Source organism: Mobula hypostoma, chromosome 6 (assembly GCF_963921235.1).
Source record: "Mobula hypostoma chromosome 6, sMobHyp1.1, whole genome shotgun sequence".
NCBI classification, from domain to species: Eukaryota; Metazoa; Chordata; class Chondrichthyes; order Myliobatiformes; family Myliobatidae; genus Mobula; species Mobula hypostoma.
This window is the reverse complement of record NC_086102.1, coordinates 143885725-143908144: the sequence shown is the minus strand read 5'-3', so window position 1 is coordinate 143908144 and position 22420 is coordinate 143885725. Positions and strand designations below refer to the sequence as shown.

Here is a 22420-nt window from a genome sequence, read left to right as displayed (position 1 = left end):
GCATGGGGCTAGAATTCTCAGCCTTAAGATGTGCAGATATAAGTGCAACCAGTAGACAACCTGGTATTAATACTTTATTAATACATTATTATTTATTAGTACTAATCAGTGAAATAAACACTGTGGCTCATCAACTGATGACTCACTATGTACTTGCCATATGCTTCCCATTTCTCCAAGCTTACCTTGGCCAAATCTAGAAAACCCAGACATTCTCTAATCTCCCCCTTCTGCCAGGCAGAAGATACAAAAGCATGAAAGCACGTACCACCAGGTTCAAGCAGTGCTTCTATCTCACTGCTATGGGACTATTAAATGGTTCCTTAGAATGATAAGATGGGACTCTTGATCTCACAATCTACCTCTTTATATCCTTCCACCTGTTGTCTACACTTTCTCTACACTGTAACATTTTATTCCGCACTTTATTATTGCTTCTTGTATTACATCAATACACTGTTGTAATGAATTGATCTGTATGAATGGTATGCAAGACAAGTTATTCATTGGAGCTCAGTACATGTGACAATAATAAACCAATTTACCAATTTTATTTGCCAAACTGGTCCTGGAGCTGAGTGGCAGCAGGACCTCAGGAGTGATGTGTCAAAACAATCACTCACAGATGTCCTCTGAAATCCTGCAACAATGAGCCAAGGTAGACTTGACTTGTTAAAGTTGCCATTTTTTTCTCTCCAATGTTTCTGAATGTCATACATTCATAAACACTTAAAGACTATGAAATATTACATTGCAGAAATTAAAATATAAAGTAACTAAAATAAAATCATTAATTAAAAGTGCAACAAAACAATTTAAAACGTCATACATTTCATATACTTCCCCTCAACCTATAATCAAATGAGTGAGCTCAAATCTAATCTGCCATGAAATCTACAAGTGCTGGGGAAACTCAATGAACTTCCTGTTCCTTCACAGACTCCACAGGAGCCTGACAAATGAAGAACTGGGAAGTTGGCGTACTGAAGTGAACTGGAAAATGGTGCTCACAAGTTCTGAAAATATGCCAGCATCAACACTTCAAAGTGATCTGAACCATCATTTTCTTCAAAACAAAATGATTATCAGGAGGGCAATGCACCATCAAATGGTTAAAAAGAATTTGACTTACACATTTTACATTTTTTATAAAGCAATTACAACTGCTAAAATCAACATTTATGATCATAGGCTATTACTGATAAGTGCCTGAAGGAGCTGAATCATCAATGTAGTCATATTATTAATTATAAACCTGCATATTCTTTCTCCTTCACACTACAGGCCCAACCTGCAACTCATCTTCAACAAGAGTTTCTAATGAAATAAAATATACTGGAAAGAAAATTGATGCTCTGAGTGGTGAAAATACTTGCAATGATTTATTTATGTACAAGGAAACTTGAAGTGCCTGAACATCAGGAGGCAGGACAGCATATTATTAAGTTGATTGTGACGAGGACAAATATCCTCATCTTGGTGGTAACTGGAAGGACAACAGAGCAAAAGAAAATTCAAACCTACAGTAAATTCAAAGATCTCGTATTGCTAAAAGGATGCTTCTTAAAATCGTTAACTACGTATAGTACAGTACAACCTTCCAATCAGCATTTTATATTTATATGCAACACACACAAAATGCTGGAGGAACTCAGCAGGCCAGGCAGCATTTATGGAAAAAAGTACAGTCGACGTTTCGGGCTGAGATCCTTCGAAGGGTTCATCTGCACTTTTTTCCATAGATCATGCCTGGCCTGCTGAGTTCCTCCAGTATTTTGTGTGTGTTGCTTGGATTTCCAGCATCTGCAGACTTTCTCGTTTGTTTTTTCATATTTATATGATCACATTTGTAGTTTAGGAAATATTCTTTCTGAAACCTATGAACATCCTGGAAGAACTTTAATGGTCAATATTTCAATAATCCTATTGGCAGGATACTCTGTAACCTAGTTATAAATGTTTAATAATATAAAACACATATTATATATTTAATTCTTAATATTTCAGATCATTTAAGCTATGGTTTAGCACTCATAGTTTATTCTATTGTCATACTAAGTTTATTTTTTATTTATACTGTCAAACCTACCTAGTCCTCTTAAAAGGACTCATTTGTGCAGCATTCTTCACGGGCTCTGGAGGTCTCAAAGCTCTGTAGTCATTGATGTATTTGTGAAGAGTCTTAATGTCAGAAACACAACAACCAATTTGTGCCTGGCAAGCTTTCATAATGCCCAAGTCATCATGGCCAGAAAATGTTTTTATTTGTACCATCGATCAAGACATTAATGTCACTAGGCTACAAACAAGAGAAAATCTGCCGATGCTGGAAATCTGAGCAACACACACAAAATGCTGGAGGAACTCAGCAGGCCAGGCAGCATCTAGGAAAAGAGTACAGTCAACGTTTTGGGCTGAAAACCTTCGGCAGAACTGGTCACTAGGTCACCTGGAATAGGTCCCTTGTCCTTCTTTACAATAGTACCACAAGATCTTTATATCCATTCAAGAGAACAGACACCTTGATTTAACATCTCATCTTAAAAACAGCTACTCTATCAATGTCACAAATTATCACCTACAAATTAGTCCTCAAATTTTTAGCTCATGTTTCCAGAATTGGGACTGAAAGCCACAAATTTGTCTAGCTTATTAGCCAAAATACAACTTGGTGACAATATAACCCATAGTTTTTTGAACTACCAATTGCAATTTCTTTAAGGAATGTAATGTTCTTTCAGAAGTGTCATTTCCTCAACTAATCATAAAATTGCTACCTCAAAATCTTACAAAGTGCATAAATGATGTTATTACGCAATTTTAGAATTGTTCATAATTAAAATCAACAAACAGATTACATTTCACAAAAGATAACTGCAATTTATATTTATTAGGATATGAATCCCTCCATTGGTCAGGGTCGACCATGGATGTTGCATCTCGGCTGTCTACATTAGCAAGCCAGGGCAGTACAATATGGAGAAAAAGCTGTTGCCCATGTAGCAGGCTCCACTTCTCCACACAGCTGATGAATCCAAAGGAACAGAGACCACTACAGTTTGGCACCAGCAGAGTCAGAGGAGTTGTCAGTCAGCATTGAACTCAATGTAAGACTGCCTTAGGGACTCCAGCTCCAAGGTTTATTCTCAAAGCCTTCCCCGTGGCTAGATATAGCCACAAGGCAGTGGAGCTTTGAGATCAGAGTTTTCCTTCTCTTCGATGAGCTGCCAACCATGGCTGACAAGCCCCATTTGGCTCAAAGTGGCTGGGTTTAAGGCACCAGTAACCCCACTTTGCCCCTTCTCCTGTTAGTAGAAACGGTCCCGCCAGGCAAGGTAGCTAAGCCACATATGAAAGCCAAGAGCTGGACTTAGTTGTGAGAGGCTATTTGAGATGAATGCCATTACAAGCATTTAATAAGTAGAGGGAGCTTATTGCCACTACCATCTCCAGCTATAACAAACTTAAGGAACCTTATTATGAAAGTATCATGAAATATGTTGCTAGTTGATGGGATTCATATATTAATCAAAAATACTATTATTAAAATTAATAAATAAATCAATTACAGTAATTTTAAAAACATAAAAAGAAACGTATTCATAGTTGATGGTAGGAAATTCATTTATGTTGTATTGACAGTGTCATATATATTCATTCCTCAGATGCAAACTATCTTTATTTTACATTTCATGAAGAAAGTAGACTTGTAAGATTAGCACATTGAAAATGTTAAAAGTAACTCACAGCAATTTTAAATAAATGTTCCAATTTTACATGTACAGATTTATCAATTCATTAAGCAACAATTAAAAATCAGAAAAGTAGGCAGCAATATTAAGGTTGATATTATTACATACATTAGTAAATGTTTTCTGTTGCTTTGATTTATATTGAACACAGGGAGCAAGAGTGTGGTTTTCAAATGCAAAACAAGGAATGGAATTATTCCAGTAGTTGTAAATAAAGCATTAGCAACCGCATTGCTTCAGCTGTGCATTAATTAAGATTTGATAAACTGGTGAGTTCACCAGTTCCAATCCAGGATTATCTTACATATCAGTTCAGATGGAAGATACTGAAATGTTGTACTTCTTTGCAGATACTGCCTGATCAGCTGAACATTTTCAGTGTTTACAGTACTTCCTTACAATGGTATTTAAAGTAATTTTGAATTCTTCAATTTAGTGGGAATTGTTTTTATCCTGAAGATGAAGAATCAGTGCTACAGAATGGAATACATCTTTCTTCTGGCAATCTTCAGAATGATGCACTCCCAAGTGCAGCATAGGCAGGTACAGATTATGTGCCTTAAATAAAGAAGCAAAATATTTTATTCCACCATAGAATAAATTTAGATGCTTCCTTCTAGGTGCCAAAATGAAATTTGATAACCTGCTGTACAATTTCATGTCTCTAGCAGGAGAAACCATTTTAAAATTCATTGTTGAATTGAAGACACCTTTCATTGAAGCATCAAATGCACAGCCATACATGGAAGAGTAATTATCCTGAATATCTATGATGAAAATCAAATGGAAAAATTATCAATCTCTTGATATCTTATTCTTAATCTTTCCTTGTGTCTCATTCTTCAAGAAATATTGGAATTACAAAAAGCATGCAATTTTCAGAAATAATAGGCTTCAGAGTGAAATACTAAACAAAAGAATCACAGAGCTTTTCCACTGTTACCATTGTGCATGTGATACAGCACATGACAGTCCAATCTGAAGCTGATAAAAGATTTCTTGCAGCTCAGAAATACAAAAGAAACTCAGTACGTGTAAATATGGGACAACGTGCAAAAGCAACTGCCTCTTAATTTACAGCAACAGCAAAAATTAAGGTTGCTTATATCAAAGCAAAGGAAATGAAATGACTACAATAGTACAATGAAATGCTGTAGATCCAATTAGGAAATGATCAACAAAAATATTATTTTTTTTAAAAAGTCAGACAGTTTGGAGTGCGGATGTAGGGCTAGAGAGAAATACAACCAAAGATGTCACGCTACAGCAGATTTTTTCCCATCCAAACTAAATTTAATCCTTTTACTATCATTGCAATTTAATTCATTCAAATGTCTTATTGTATTTCTTATTGACAATTTTCACTGTTCGAGTTGATTTGCAGAAAAAAAATATAAAAACAATTCTCAGTGCAAGAGATTGTTGCATGCAGTAAATATCTGATTGATGACCTAGAGAAAGCACCTACCCATTTATCAGCTGTGAAGGCAAACCAGAGATAAATGCCAGGAACAACCTCAGCAGGCCAAATGTAAAATAGTCAATTCCTGGTAATTAAAATTAACAAGCAACACACACGAAGTGCTAGAGGAACTCAGCTGGCCAGGCAGCATCTATGGAAAAGAGTAGAGTCGATATTTTGGGCCAAGACCCTTCATGGCAAATACGAAAAATGATAAGGAGTCAGACTAAAAAGTGAGTGGGGGGGGGAGGAAGAACCACAAGGTAATAGTTGAAACCCGGAGGGGAAGGGGAGGAGTAAAGAGCCGAGTAGTTGATTGGTGAAAGAGATACAGGGCTACAGAAGGGGGAAATCTGATAGGAGAGGGCAGAAGGCCATGGAAGAAAGTAAAAGGGGGAGGAGCACCAGAGGGAGGCAATGGGCAGGCAAGAAGGTAAGGTAAGAGCAGGAAAGAGGAAAGGGAATAGAGAAGTGGGTGGGGTGGGGGTGTGGTAGCTGAAGTTTGAGAAATCGAAGTTCATGCCATCAGGTTGCAGATTACCTAGATGGAATAACCTGAGTGTGACCTCATCACAACAGCAGGGGCCACGGACTAACATGTCGGAATGGGAATGGAAAGTGGAGTTAAAACAGGTGGCCACTGGTAGATCCCGCTTTTTCTGGCGAATGAAACGTAGGTGCTCGGTGAAGCTGTGTCCCAATTGGCATTGGGTCTCACTGATATACAGGAGGTCACACCGGGAGCACCGGATATACTACATAACCCCAACAGATTCACAGGTGAAGTGTCACCTCACCTGGAAGGACTGTTTAGAGCCCTGAATGGTAGTGAGTCAGGAGGGGTAGGAGCAGGTGTAGCACTTTTTCCTGCTTGCAAGGGTACGTGCCAGGAGGGAGATCAAAGGGGAGCGATCCCTACGGAAAGCAGAAAGTGAGAGGGAAAGATGTGCTTGGTGGTGGGATCCCCCTGAAGATGGTGAAAGTTACAGAGAATTATGTGCTGGATGGAAAGACTGGTGGGGTAGTAGGTGAGGACAAGAGGAACCCTATCCCTGGCGAGGTGGCAGGGGGATGGGATGAGGACAAAAATGCACAAAATGGAATAGATGTGGTTGACAGCAACATGATTGTGGAAAAAGGAAAGCCTCTTTCTTTGAAGGAGGAGGTCATCTCCTTAGTTTTAGAATGAAAAGCTTCATCCTGAGAGCAGATGCGGTGGAGACGGAGGAATTGAGAGACAGGACTGGAGTTTTTGTAAGTAACGTGGTGGGTTGAGGTATAGTCCAGGTAGCTGTAAGAGTCAGTGGGTTTATAACAGACATTAATAGATAAGCTGTCTCCAGAGATAGATTAACTAGATAGGTTTTCTGTCCATCTCAAAAATTAAGCCTCAGTTCCTAAACCCCAGATTACGAACACTTCATAGCTTCCTTTTCAATTCAGAAATTATAGCTTCAAGTTACCTCGGCTGACTTTTTTTTGATTTAAATAATCATAAATGGTTAATTATGCACAGATAACAGATGTGCAAGTTTTGCAGTGATCAGTCATGCAAAAATATTTTCAAAGTCACAGGACAAAGCATAGATTTTACAGCAATGTAACTATGGCAATGCCCATGAGATACAAGTGACTCTAGCATACAGGTACATAGAAAAATATGTGCATGGTACAAGGATGTATTTCTCTACTCCAAACACCCAGGTTTTGGAAGTACACCAATATTTTGAAAAACATTCTCTAAAGAGCCTGCATCTGTTATACACATGCAATACACAATGATTCTACCCAAAACCGTATGTTCCGGATAGTGAATGTATCCCTCAAACTTTTATAAGATATCTAACTACTAAATTGATCTAGAAAATGTTCAGGTCTATTAGTATTTCTTGAGTAACCTAGAGACAATGCCCAAACTGATACAGTAAATCTGTAAGTCAAAACCAGGGCTCATATGTTTCAGAGGCGCGCTCCATTTAGCAGACATTGCAATGTGAAAGACTGAAGGCAGAAGGGGTAGATCTAAAATTCTATAGAATTGTTCAGTGGAGTAGCTGATAAATAGACAGGTGTGAATCGACAATCCCATTCCTAATATCGAGCATGAACAATGGAATAGCAGTCTATCGGTTCAACTGGAAAATGGAACATCCAGATCAATATAAAACAACAGGAAATAAGTGAGTTTGGTTCATATTCATGCAGATCAGTGCCCAGATACAAACAGAACCTAAATGCATGCAATTTAAATACAAGTTTAGCTGTGTACAAGATATGTTTATTCCTTTCCATCACAATAAAGGAGGAATGAACTATGATCAACCGAAGGTGATTAACAACAAAGGGTGAACACAAAGAACAGTAGTCAAAATCAATCAAATAATTGTTTGTTTTTAATCTGACAAGTTGTGAAGGATGTGCTTTTCACCAAAAATTCACAAACTGTGAAAAAAGAGGTTCTTCAAAGCCTAGTTTATAGATTTGTTGGAACTGCTGTTACCCATTAAGGTGTGCTGTGGTTGAAAGCTGTTTGTGAAAATCAAGGGGTGACATACAACTAAAAAAATTTTGGTTACTAAATTTAAATATTAAGTCAGATATGGTTTGTTGGTATAAGTTCACCCAGGTGACATTTTTCTTGATTTTGTAAACTGGATTACTGTAATATGCACCGAGGTTTTCTTTAATGATTATAAATTGCTTACTTGGCATGAGTGGAATAGTGTCCAATGCTTTTCATCACAATTTAGGAAAACTGACAGTTGGGAAAGTGCATAAATTTACTAGATTTGAACATGGGGGAAGGGGTTTCAGTTATCAGGAAAGACAATATAAGATGTGATTGTTCTCCTTAATGCAAAATAATAAAGGCATTCAAAATTAAAGATTTTGATATTGTTTCTCCCAACCTCCCCTGATTAAATTTTGAATAGTTAGGGAAAAGGGCAAAGTTTAAAAAAAAACTGTGAAAATCCTTGGACTATCGAAGAGCTGATTTCAGTCAGTTGAAACGGGACTTGGTCTGATTGGATGGAGCCAGAGGTTGGCAGATAAGCCAGGATATGAGCAATGAGTGCTGATCAAAGTAGTGCATTCTGGTTGTAGAGAAAAGTATCAGAGAAAGTACATTCAGTCCAACTAAAGAGTTCTTCAGGTATTAGACAAACATCAAAGTAAACACCTTACTATTACAGGATCAATTGTAAGGTTATAGATTAATTTTATTTGTCACATGTACATCAAAACATACAGTGAAATGTGGTGTTTGCATCAAATCAAATGAACGAGGATCGTGGTGCCTGCAAGTGTCACTATGCTTCTTGTGCGAATGTAGCATGCCTACAACTTACTAACCCTAAACATACATCTTTGTAATGTGGGAAGAAACCAGAAAACCTAGAGGAAAGCAACGAGCTCAAGGGGAGAACGTACAAATTTCTTAAGATAGTGGTGGGAATCAAACCCCAATCAGTGATTGATGGTGCTGTAAAGTCATTGTGCTAACTGTTACGTTACCTTGCCGCCCTTGTTTGATGAATGTGATAAGCACAAAGCTAAAAATAATATCAAATGGCAGCTTTTCATACTGAAGGGATACATATACTTGTGTCTCTCAGGTCCAGTGTTCAAACCAAATTTCAAAATTCTTCCTGATGCACATCTAGAACGTCGAATTGAGTAGCCAGGTCATCTTTTTTAAAATTGCAGATAATATAAAATTTGGCAGTGCAGTAAACAGTGGGGCTGGGACTGGATAAAGAACAACAGAACTGAGGATAAAGACAACAGTACAGAGGACAAAATTTAATTCAGATATATGAGAAATAAATCATTTTGCTTTTGTTGGATAAAAGATTTTATTTGCATAGGTAGATGAGAGAAACTAGAATTTCACGTCACATGCCAGTGATAATAAACCTGATTCTGATCCTTTAAAGCAGGGACGTTAAGGTTAAATTTGCTAGAGGTGTTCAAAATAATGGATCTTGAAAAGGTAGATAAGAAAAAACTACATCCACCAGTCAAAGATCATTGAACAAATTGAAGTTTTAGGAAAATAGCTGAAGGGCACCGGAGACAAGGAAAAGAAGTGCTTCATAACCTAGAATACAGGCCTGAAGGGTCCAAGAAAGATTAAATAGTATCTTATAAAAGGAAACTGGATATGTTAAAGGATGGGACAATAATTGCATGTCCACACAAAAGGAAAGGAATGTGAGAATATTTGATATAATCTTTCTAAATAAATATGCTTAAAAAAAAACACCTCCAGTGTCTTATAGTACCACAATATGCTTTGAAATTATAAAAGTCTCTGATGTGTAGTATAAGTAAAATGTTGCTTTCTCTTCAACTGGGAAAACATGTAAAGGGTAGATTTTTTTAAAATCTCAAGGCCATTTTGAAGTAATGTCCTTCTGTGCTTTCTTTCACCTACACTCAGCAGTCAACGAGTGCTGTTGCATTAAGTAGGCACTAAAAACCACACTACCTTATTAGAATGGGACATTTCAGGTGTCCTGTACAATTACTAAATATTACATTTTCAAACAAAGGCATCTAAAACCGAAGTTATATACTAGCACATGAATAGTACCATGTAAGTGCACTGATACTACACTGGAAGACAGCACACATGCAAAATCATAGACGGAAATATCTAAAATTCACTTATCCCAGTAGTCCAAGGATTGTAAAAACATAACTTCTGAAAAAAAGTGATCAAAATGCCTTGCCACTTGAAAATCAAAACAAAATGAAGTGATCTTAATAATCACCAAGGAGCCTCCATTCTGAGGTAAAAATTGCTTGGAGAAATTCATGTGGGCAGATTATATTCAAAATCCATATCATTATTTTAATAAGGTTGACAATTTAAGTACATGAAAATGTTAATGCTACATGATTGCAGCAAAAGGATAGCAAGGCTGAAACTTCCATAACATTGCAAGAGCAATATGGGAGCCTTTAAGTTTTCCAACATTGTACGATTTTGAGGATCACTATTTGCATGGAGAACATAGCACTCCCTTTTTTTTTTAAAGGCCAAAGACAAATTGGCAAATTTACTGGCTTATCACTCACTGTGTAAGAAGTCTTTAAAAATCAACAATATTTTAAATGCAGTTATTCAAAGGTGCCCTGGAAATAGTGTTTTGCTTTACTGTATATTCAGAAAACAAGCTACCAGCACTGTCATTGCACAAAGCTTTATTTACAATTAAACTTGCACACAGCAACACAAATGAACACATCAGCAGGCCACAAATTAAAAGTGATACAGAAACAGAAGCTGAGTACTTCAGTTTGCAGCAGGTAGGTAGGCAAGCATTTATATAACTGGCATTACAGTGCTACTGCAATATGTGAGTCAGTACTATACACTATACTTCACAGTGCTAATTTTGTTACTATTGTTACGAACTCATGCAAAGAATGTAACTTAAATCCGGTGCAGGTCAACATAGGAAACACCAGCACTTGTCATTCCAACATGAATATGTCACAACTCATTTTCCTAGACAAACGAGTCTCAAGCGCATTCATTCTTCAGATCTGATTATGCTCTTTCGCAAAGTCACTGTTAATTCTCTTCACCTTGTTGTCAGGTTGACGTCACTCCCTGCCTGTTGGTTGCCAGGACCGGGGGACGCCCCTCTCCTAGACTCACCTTCTTCCGGATGTCTTCATCATTCGCTCCAAGAGAGGCGTACAACTTGAATGCAGCTTGGCGAAGTTCATGAGCATGTTTGAGGTCATGGTCAAGCTGAAGATCATTAGAAAAGAGAAAAAAAATGTACATTTACAATTGAACATTAGATATAATTACTTCTAGTCATTAGAAAGAGATTTGGTGCTGAATCAAATAAAATGATCCATTTTAATTCCTCTTAGGTTAAAAGATACTCAATCATTTTAGAAAGAAGTGTTTTCCAAATGAAACACAGAAGACTCTACATAAATTATTACAGACAAAACAAGGTGCTATTTCACTAACATTATTGTAGATAACAAATATAGCATGCATATTTCATTAAATAAATTGCAACTATAAAGATAAGATCTGCTCCATGAATCACAGTCATCCATGAATGCAAGACACAAATAATTCAAATAACTGCTTTTGCTGAAGATTTACAAGCACTCAGCAATCATTAAGGAATCTTATTCAAAGTGGAGGGCGCCACCTTTTGGAAAAAATAAAAATTAATCCCCAACCTGGAGACACAATTTGACTGACAATATATTGTCTTTTATCTTCTGATTCATTGGGTCAACAAGAGGACACAAAAGGAAGCAAAATATGCATTAAAATTTAGCAAATTAAAGTTTGATACGTGTAGTTAATCACCTCAGTAAGTGATTATAATCTATTGATAATATTCCAATTATAGCAAAAGTTATATTTCCTCCAAGGGTTAGAAGTGCTGTAACTAAGATAGGAAACTTACCCTTTTGATATCTGTGATTGCACAGACTGAACTAGGATACTTGAAGTAATCTGCAAGCATGGCAATAAGATGATCCGTGATGCTAGCAATCCTTTGCAGCTCCACATCAGGTTCTATCAAGTATGCCAAGGTTTCAGCACCTTCCACACGCTCTTCCAGCAGCCTCTCTTTACTGCACATCCTAACAAGGCATGGGAGAGTCTGAATGAAAAGGAATTATGGTTAATCAAGATAGATGCAACATATACAATATCCTCATTTCCCCATACATAACTGGAAACATGAATTTCTAGCCTTAGGCCCACTAGTAACTTGCATGTAAATCAACACCTGCAATCAATAGTATTGTATGTATTCTTCCAAATATAGGTCATGTTCGCTTGTCTTTTAAAATTCTATCAAACGAGCCCACATAAATTTATGTAACATGACCGCTACGATGCATGTATGTTTTGGACAGGACGAAGAGTTATAACAAAGTGAATTTTGAAATTTAGTTTAATAACGTGCTAGATTTGGTCCTACCATGAACTGTCCTCAGTCACATAACTTCATATGGCAAACAAGAGAAAATCTGCAGATGCTGGAAATCTAAGCAACACACACAAAATGCTGGAGGAACTCAGCAAGCCAGGCAGCATCTATGGAAAAGAGTACAGTCCTGCTAAAGGGTTTCAGTCCAAAACATCAACTGTACTTTTTTCCACAGATGCTGCCTGGCCTGCTGAGTTCCTCCAGCATTTTGTGTGTTGTTCAGATGCTTTAAATCTGAAAGAAAAGTAAATCGCTGGAAACACTCAATGTTAAAAGTCTGAGTGTTTCCAGCATTTTGTTGTAATTACTGAAATCCTGGATCACCAGCCATTTTTAAACAGTTAACTGTTGTGATAGAACAATTTAAATTGTTTGTTCCATGGTCCAAAGAAGCTGATTGGCATTGTATTAACAGGCACTCCAACCATTGAAGACACTTGTATTCTATATTAACAATATGCTTTGCCGCTGTGAGTTTAAAGATCAACCAAAGTGAAAATCTAGTATGTTCTTAAAAGTAAAAAGTGGCACAAGTGGTGGAATGATCTGGAATAAAATGCAAGCCTATTGCCCTAGTGGCATAAATCAACTAGCAGGTTCCACTAATAACCCTTTTCAGTTGAATCTAATGATGATTCTGAAGCACTTTGGGATATTCTAACATTGTTAAAATGAATTGCTGAAATGAAAGCCTATTATTTGTTGAATACCATTTCATGTTGTCGTCAGCTGCCCAAGAAAACAAATACCATTTTCCCTCTGCATTTATCCCTCAGGAAGTAGCAGTTTTCATGCAAAAAAAAAATATTTTTTTTATCTTAAATCAATATGCTAACATGTAAAAGGCAATGCCATAGTTTGCAGCAGATTTTCAAAGATCTCAACAGAGAGCATTTTTGCAGGAAGTGGACAACATAAACTTCCGAAAGATTCTAACATTTTAAATACTTCATTGTAGAATTCCAATCCATACAGATACAAAGAACAACAGAAATGCTATGGACCATGGATGAACCACAGTTATTAAGATATAGAGAAAGGATTCAGCAAAGAAGTGTCGAGGAGAAAGGAACAAACACAATAAAAGTCAGTGAAAGGTAATTCCAGTAAGGCTTTTGCACTAAGGAAAAATAAAGTGAAGGAGGTTGAAAGGTTCTTGAACCACTGTTTCATGCTTCACCTCAAACTGCTTGTAGAAGAGACTTGATTATCCTTTAAAGTGCAAAGGGATAAACATGTGACAAAAAGGAATATGAAAAGATCCAGGAAGGATTAGAGTTACATCAATATGCACAGGCAGTAGGGACCAAACAATGGCCTGTCATGTCATTCCTGTTCAGAAAAACAAGCCAATAAAGACACCAATCCTTATTACAACAGTGTTTTCAAATGAGAAATACTTCCACATATGCAGATATTAAAAAGGTATGGCACGTACAAACAACTGAATTAGGAACAGAACGCCACTTGGCCCCTCAAGCCTCCTCTGCCTTTCAATAAAATCAAAGCTTTTCTGAATGTAACCTCAACTCCCCACTCCCACCTAACTCCGGTAACGTTTCACTCACTTGTTTGTCAAGGACTGTGTCGGTATCTGTCATAATCTACTACATTTGTATTCAATTCCTTAGTAGTAAGCACAATTAAATTCTGAAGACACAACAGATTGCTGGGATCTGGAGCAATACAAAAGTTGTGGGAGGAACTCAGTGAGTCAGCAGCATCTGTGAAAGCTATGTTTCATATCAAAGTCCTCCATCAGGACTGACAGTGTAAAGAGGAGAATCAGTGGGGATGAGGCAGGAGCAGCGAATAGCTAGATCCAAATTAGGAGGGGCTTATAGGCAGATGGAGAATTGGGGGGGGGAGGAAGGGGAAGAGATAGTGACAGAGGCTGAGTGGTAATGAGTGGAGACATCAGCAGTGAGGGGAGGGGACGGCGGTCAGCGTGGGTGTAGGTGTTAAGCAGATGGAACAAGGGGTAACTGAGCTGGGGGAAAGAAGGGGGCGTGAGAGGACTTGGAGGAGAAATAAAGTAACAGTGGTGATCAGGGCGACCTGAAATTAAGACTTCAAATGTCTTTGGGTGTACACTACAAATGGATGCCGTTCCTTTAGTAGGAGAGACAGACAACAGACACGTTGTTCTTGGAATGGGGAGGGGAGTTGAAATGGCTTGCAACCAAGAACTTAATAACATTCCGTTTGCTTTCTTAGTACTTGCTGAACATGCACTTTTTTTTTTGAAATGCTATTTTGGACATTCAGATCGATCTGCATCTCAAAGCTCAGCAATCCAGAACACAATTCATGATAAGTACATGATACCTAAGGGGCAACAATGCTTCTAATGACTATTGCAGCATTGCTATACATTTGTTAAATTATAGAGAAATTAACTTCAGTAATTTAAAATAAAATTTAAAAGGTATATTTTTTCTTTTTTTGCACTAATTCCTTGGCTCTCCCCAGGGCAGTTTTCTCGTTTTCACAATCCGTACCTACATGTATTCCTGGTGATAAGGTGTTTTAAAATTCTGGGAGAAGATGGAAGAAAATAAAAGTTTTGATTGTGCTTTCTTTTAAAAGAATGATTTAAACTATTATTATTTAGATTAATAGTACAGGTCCATTTTTTTTTAGTTTGTCTAAATATGACAATGAACTGCAAAACATACTATTTTACCTGACTACATATGGAATAATGATTTTTACAAAAAACAAGTAAAACAACTTAGAGTGTCTTAATTATATTGGTATTAATTACATTTAAAATTCAAAATTCCAACTCTCAATAAATTGATCTTTCAAGAAGCAATGACAAGACATTATCAATACTAAAATGTGTCCAGCAAAACTAAATTTGTGACATAAATTTTGGCGTATGATGGATTAATCTGCTACTCTCTCACACAACTATTTAATTGTTCCATTTACTGGCATATTAACTACAAAGTTAATATTGTTAATAAAGTTAATAAATAACAACAAAAAAGTTGTCTTTCTGCATTAATATTAAACGATGTAGTCTTGAACCATAGCCTATTATCTAAAAAACAGCACTCCATATAGTGCCAAATGGGGATAGAGTACATTCTGTCCTGTATGAGCTACATTAAAAATAATACTTTATATCTTCTTGCAGATCACTAGGTAAAATCACTTGTGATGAAAACACAAGGAATGAAGGCAAGTGTAGGGAGGGGTGAAGCAAAGTAAAAGTGGACCAAAGCACACAGGCATAATTCTGTTAACATATATACTTCCTTTTTATATGTAGGAAAACATGAAAACTTGACAAGCACAAGGAATTAGGTGACTTTCATTGCACTATAGACTGAGTACAGACAAGGGGGCATGATTGCAGTGCTGAGTTTACTTTTAAGAAACTTGGATTCAAGAAGTCAACAGGAAGTGTATATAGAGGAAAGCTGTTTATCACATAGGTAAAGTTCTGTTGTAGGATACACTAGTAGTGAAGGTATGTGGGGAAGAAACAGGAATTAAGCTGTCAATCATTGTAAACAATAAATAAATGAGACAAACAAATAACTCTATCACAGTATTCACTAACATGGCAAATACATGTGCACATAATTGTAAAAGAGATTTTTTAAAAAGCGACGCACATCCTAACTTAATTGTTACTAGGAAGTATTGATTTGAAGCAAAAAAAACTTGGGAGGTATCTTGACATGACAACTTCTATTGCTTCTCCTCCTCCTCGCCACCTTCTTATTCGGCCCTCTACCCCTTTATTTCCAGTCCTGATGAAGAGTCTCAGCCAAAAACATCGACTGTTTATTCCTCTCCATAGATGCTGCCTGGTCTGCTGAGTTCCTCCAGCATTTTGTGTTTGTTGCTCTGGATTTCTAGCACTCTTGTTCATGGAGATACTCTTGTTCTGGACTGAAAGGTATACCCACATCCATTACAAGTAGTATCCTAAGGCAACTTTCTCCTATGACAATTTTGTAAACAGGAAACAAAGGGAAAAGTGATAAACAATTCAATGTGGTCACTGGGATTCACATGTCATTTATTTTCCTTCTGCAGGATAATCCAGACACAGCTCAAGCACAAATGAGAAATGGATATGGAACTTCATGTTTGTACTCAACTTGCCCATCATGGCTTTCAATCATTCTATTATCTGGAACTGCATTCTTAAAACAAAGTACTTTTTGTCAGAAACCATTATATGGCTGAATTAACTTTCATCATATTATGAACACTGCACAAATAGAGACACACACAGCAAAATAAACAGCATGTTACAAGTAAACAAGCAGATTACACTTTTGAAATTTCATACCTACCTTTAAAACTATACTGTTATCATCTGTCCGAATTGCTCCAGCCCTGCACATGTATGTCAAACTGAGAAATGGTAAAATTCGGTTAGAAATTACAGAAATCATCTTCACTGAATATACAATACAAAGAACTTTTTATAAATTACATGAACCAGCCAAGCTGCGATAATATCTTTACCACTAAATAAGTATTTCCAAATTATTAGTACTAGGAACCATAAAATTCTGAACTGCTAACTTCAAATTTGTAGGAGCAGCTTATGTAAAAGATTAGCAAAATCTGCATGTGACCAAATGTCACTAAGGAGAAAATTGAATTGGTACCATTTTGCGGATGTCAGCTGCATTTCAATAGGTTTATCCCTCTGCATCATCTTCACAAATACTTGGGGTAACAATTCACCATCTACCAACACTAAAATAGAATACAAATCATATTAGGCATGTTTTGAACAAGATGATTGAAGAAGTGATACTTGACTGGTCTTTTTAGCAACTTTTACGTGAAAGAGCTTTTATAGTAACCAAATGGACAAAAACAGCAAATATTGTATAATAACAAAATATACATCACTCTTCTGAGCCGTACCAGAACACTCCCCCAGAAGACATACTGTATAATGGCATGAAAACCACCTGATGGCTTTGAAGTCAAAAAAAGTGTTATGGACCAATGCAATCACTGGTTTGAAACACCAGAGGGCACATTTTATCAGCAAAATAAGCACAACTTCAGAAAGCAGCAGCCCACACATTACAAGCATTTAATTAATCTTTCAGTGACTAAAATTGTATTCTAAAATATGTGCCAGCAAACCTACAGAGGACATCAACTTACTAGTTCAACTGAAGCACTGGGAGAAAAAAAAATGCTATTTTAAAAAAACATTAGGTGAAATGTTAAGCATACTGGTGCAAACGTTAAAAAGAACTGCACTTTGATGCTCATTTCATATAATGAATTTCACTTCATTCTTTGACTCTATTCCATCATCCAATAAGACCAACCTCCAATAACTACCTTATTCCCATACCATTTAATACAAGTAATTAACAAGATATGTCAAATTGATTTAAAATACTCTTTACTAATCCTTTCAGATTCTGGGGAGTACAATTCTTATTGTTGACCATTTGAACATTTTATTTCCAAGAAAGTGAAATAAGGCTAAGTTAGTAGACCAAGAAATCAAGCAAAAAACTCTACTCACCATTCACAAGAGTCAAAGAAACTTGAGGATTTTCATAAGCCAGGACTGAAAAGCATTTTAATGCCTGCATTTGAACCTATTGAGAAACAAAATAAAACTTTATACTCAAATCATTATATCTACGCTACAGTAAACTGCATTAAGAGTGCAGTCTTAAATATAAGAAAATCAAACTTTAACCGAACCAAAGAAAATTGCTTGCACTAAAGATGATATGGTTGTTGTTTCCAGAATCGTGTTAAAACAAAAACTGAAACTTCTTGGCCCTATATTCTCTCTCTACTTTAAACACTTAAACTTTGAAAAGTATATGTCTGAGAGAAAAACTGAGAAGTGCGCTTAAGAAGAGATAGGGCCTTATGGCATGAACTTATCATTATGCAGAGATCAACAATTCTCCTCCCTAGCTACAGGAGTAGTACCAGATGACTGAAGGAGAGCAAATGTTGCTCTCTTAATAAAGAAAGGTTATAGGGATAATCCTACTATAGATTTGCAAGTCTTACATCAGTAGTGGGCAAACTAATGTAAAGTACTCTCAGAGACAAGATTTTTGAGCATTTGGGAAAGTATAGTATTTAATAAGAAAAGGCAGCATAGCTTTGTGAGGAGTAGGTTGTGCCTCATGAGCTTGAGTGACTTTTTCAAAAACAGCAAAATAAATTGATGAAGGTACAGCAATGGTTGTGCACTATTTGAATTTTAGTAATGTATCTAACAAGATTCCCAATGAAAGGCTCATCCAGAAAGTCACAAGATATGGGATCTATGAAAACTTGGCAGTGTGGATTCAGAATTTGCTAGCTCAAAGAGTAATAGTGGGTGTATTCTGTTTGGAGGTCCATGACTAAAGGTGTTCTGCAGGTTATTAAGAGACTCTGGTTCTTCATGATTTTTATAAATAATATGGACAAGGATGTGGAAGGGTGGGAAAGTTTGCAGATGACACAAAGGTTGGTGGTGTTGTCTAAAGTGTAAAAGGTTATCATAGGTTACAACGGGACATAGACAGGATTCAGAGATGGACTGAGAAGTGGCAGATGGAGTTCAATCCTTAAAAGTTTGAAATAATAAATTTTTGAAGGTCGAACTTTAAGGCAAGGTACAAGATTAATGACAGGTTTCTTAGCAGTGTGGAGGAAGGTGGATCTTAGGATCGAAGTCCATAGATCCCTCAAAGTTGCCATGCAAGTTGATAGGGTGGTTAAGAAGACATATGGTGCTTTGATCTTCATCAGACAAGGGATTAAGTTCAAGTGCTGTGGAGTAAAGTTACAACTCTATAAAATTCTGATTAACCAACACATTAGAGTATTGCATTCAGTTTTGGTTGCCTCGTTATAGATTGTGGAAGTTTTTTAGAGAAGGTGCTCTGATATTTAAATATCATTGATATGTCTAGAGATGGGGTTCACTTCACCAGGATGTTCTTCTGTTTACACTTCTCAATACCTTGATCCATTTACTGCAAAAACTCTGATTTCAAGTACTCTAAAGCTCCATCTCCACATGCTTAGATATCTATATTCCCAATATCTTATCCCTAAAGTGCCACTCGCTTCAGGTTCTCATTACTAAAATTAATAATTGTTAGTCATGTGTTTAAATCCTTCAAGAGCTTTGCATTTCCTTTATCTACTAGCGCATTGCTTTCTGATATCTTTATATCAATGTCTCTAGCTATGTATTAAGGGAATAAATTGCAGGCACTCCTTTTCAAGAGCAACTGAAGACTAATAAAAGGATTAACGTTTATAGGTAATTGACAAACGTTCAGATAATGAAATACAAAGCTGCAATGACATCTATCAATACTATTGCTTTTCCTTGGATGTTATAGAACTCAAGTTCCTCCAAAACCATATTGAAAACATTATGAAGCTCTCCCCTCTGCCATCCGATTCCTCAATGGACATTGAAGCTTTGGACACTACCTCACTTTTTTTGTTAATATATTGTACTTGGGTTTTTTTGCACATTTTTTAATCTATCCAATATACATATATATTGTAATTGATTTACTTATTTATTATTATTTTTATTTTTATTTTATTTTCTCTTCTATATTATGTATTGCATTGAACCTCTGCTGCGAAGTTAACAAATTTCACGTCAGATGCCAGTGATACTAAACCCGATTCTGATACTGAAAAAATTCATAAGCAATATTTGAAAAAAAAACATTTTTAAAGTGAATTATCTCTATTTAATTTTCAGGCACTTACTTTGTATGAAGTTGAGGTCAGTAGATGGGCAATGTTCTGCACCGCACCATGGTTGAACAATACAGCCTGATGCTCTGGAGTCTGTAACAAAGGCAGCAGTGAAATTGTCAAGCATGTCACCCTCACTATTGCTATTGAATAAAACCAAAAGTAGCCCAGATGGGGAAAAAAGTGAGAAATAACTACATAGCTAAAATAATAAGACAAGTAAGATTAACTCATTTTTATATGGAAAAGAAATTTGACAGCCAAATATGATTTTACTTTAAACAATATGAACATCTAAGAGCAAAACAGCTGAAATGATTGTTTAAAAAAATTGCTACTAAAACCAAAGTCAACAATGAGGATTGAGGACACCAAGATTCTAAGTTAACAGAGACGACAATCTTCTGCAAACAATTTGTAGATAGCAGTATGCCCTGACATGCAGGCAATTGAATAAAATGATGCAAATATGGACATGGCTCTTGGCATTTTATTTCATATGCTTAATGACTGGGAAAGAGGAGAAACGGAAAAAATTAGGTTCCAGAGTTTTGAACTCTGCAAAGTCACAGCATACATTTCATTTCAGACAAATAGATTATTTATGTTGTATAATTTGTTAATAATTTATAGCTGATTAGTATCAGTGCCAACATTTTAGATTGGTAGAGGCAGATACAATTAACATTTAAAAGACATTTAGCAGGTACATGGATAGGAAAAGTTTCGAGTTATGGGCTAAATGTAAACAAATGGAACATGCTCAGGAAGGCAACTTAGTCAGCAAGAACAAGTCGTCCAGGAAGGCAACTTAGTCAGCAAGAACAAGTTGTCCAAAGGGTCTGTTGCCATTCTGTTTAACTCAATCCCTTTGATGAATCTCGGGGGCATATGTTCATGTGTGGAACTTCATTCTTCCCTGTTTTGAGGACTTCTGTAGAGTTTCTATCAGATCCCGATACTTCTCAGTTTTTCAACTGTTTAATAGCCTTTCTCACATTATCATGGGTTGAATTAATTCAAACGCACCTCTTACTGAGTGATGCAACAGCAAGTAAAAAGCACTTTAGACAAAAATCTCAACTAAAACGCTCTGCAAAGTGCTTCCTGAAACAAGCACTGACTGCTTCTATATTAAATCTCCTAAATCCAAAATCTCAAAGGACTATGTCCCACACTGTACAAAGCTTTATGATATGTACATAGAGTGTCGGACCTCCTTCACTTTCTCTTCCCACCATCAGTTCCTCATCTTACACATTACCTTTTAAATCTCTGCTTCAGCTCACTGTTGACTTTATTTCTTTTGTTTAGAATCAATGTAAATTCCTCCAAGCACAAAAGGCAAATATATTTGTGATTGATTAGTTTATGAATCACATATCAATCCTCATGATTTCTAGTGTACACAGTGAATGATAATCATTGGCATAAGGACATCCCAAATATCAATGATGCACTCCTGCTGCAGTAAATTGAAATTCATCTGCATTTTTATTACTACACTAGTGAGAGAAATCTCATTCACTTGGCCCTTGATTCTTCAAGTTTATAAAGAACAGGTGACATATTCAGATAGGCTGGAATACAAAGACAAGAGCTCTCTGCTCAGCCAGTAGGTGTTGCTACATTTATCTAATAATTCGTCAGGTTCCAGGAGTGGTCAGCGAAGCTACAACCAAATATCCAGCAGCAAAATCTTTAAAAAATAACTGCATTATCTATTACACTCATAATTAATCAGGTAGGGAATGAGATATTGGACCAAAACTTACTGGGAACTGCTAGCACTTCCACAGTAAATTCCAGCTTTGGAACTAACTGCACATGCATCCATGTGCAGAAATCCCAAATTTGTTGACAGGATCCACCAATAAGCATGTCCATATGCTGTCAACCAAATATTGAGACCCAGGTAACAATGGAAATTAAAATGGCTGATATGTCCCAGCATTTATATTAAAAAATCTGCTCTCAAGTCATTCACCATGTGAAATTTTGTACAGAGCTTTAAGGCCATTTAACTTCAATGAAAATTAATCACTTGAGTTTGCTAAATTTAGATGAAAATTGGAAATTCTATCTATTTTATTTTTAATTCATAAATGTTCAATAATTTAGCTTTCATTCCTCGTTTCTTTTTATAAATGCTTGAATGCTTGAATGCTCATCTGTTCCAGGGAATGTATGCTGTTCTTGATAGATTTGGCAAATGTCAAGATGGTAGTGTAAAGACATTTGCAACAGTTGTAGGTAGGGCTTTTTCTGCCCAATTCTCATGACCCAGTTACATCAGACGAGACCCTGGCATCACAAAGAGCTTCAGCAATCAGGTCCTGTATGCCCTCAGCCAGCAATTTCAACCTTGAGGACCTGAACCAGGTAAATACAGACCACCAGTGATCTGATCAGCAAGTGCAGACTCAGAAGGAATTGACAACAGAATCTCAAACACTGAATAATACAATCTACAAGGATAA

The 22420-nt window shown here is 36.5% G+C and overlaps 1 protein-coding gene across 2 annotated transcripts in view; it reads right to left on the bottom strand.

Annotated features, from left to right (window-relative positions):
- armc8 (armadillo repeat containing 8) overlaps window positions 1–22420 on the bottom strand; it is a 138573-nt gene that overhangs the window by 72437 nt on the left and 43716 nt on the right. For both annotated transcript variants that reach the window (XM_063051898.1, XM_063051899.1), the window contains exons 7-12: window positions 19953–20033; window positions 17728–17803; window positions 16841–16931; window positions 16520–16580; window positions 11667–11867; window positions 10886–10981 (exon numbers count right to left, since the gene is read on the bottom strand). In XM_063051898.1, coding sequence (XP_062907968.1) covers window positions 10886–10981; window positions 11667–11867; window positions 16520–16580; window positions 16841–16931; window positions 17728–17803; window positions 19953–20033 — 606 coding nt within the window. The remainder of the gene's footprint in view (window positions 1–10885; window positions 10982–11666; window positions 11868–16519; window positions 16581–16840; window positions 16932–17727; window positions 17804–19952; window positions 20034–22420) is intronic.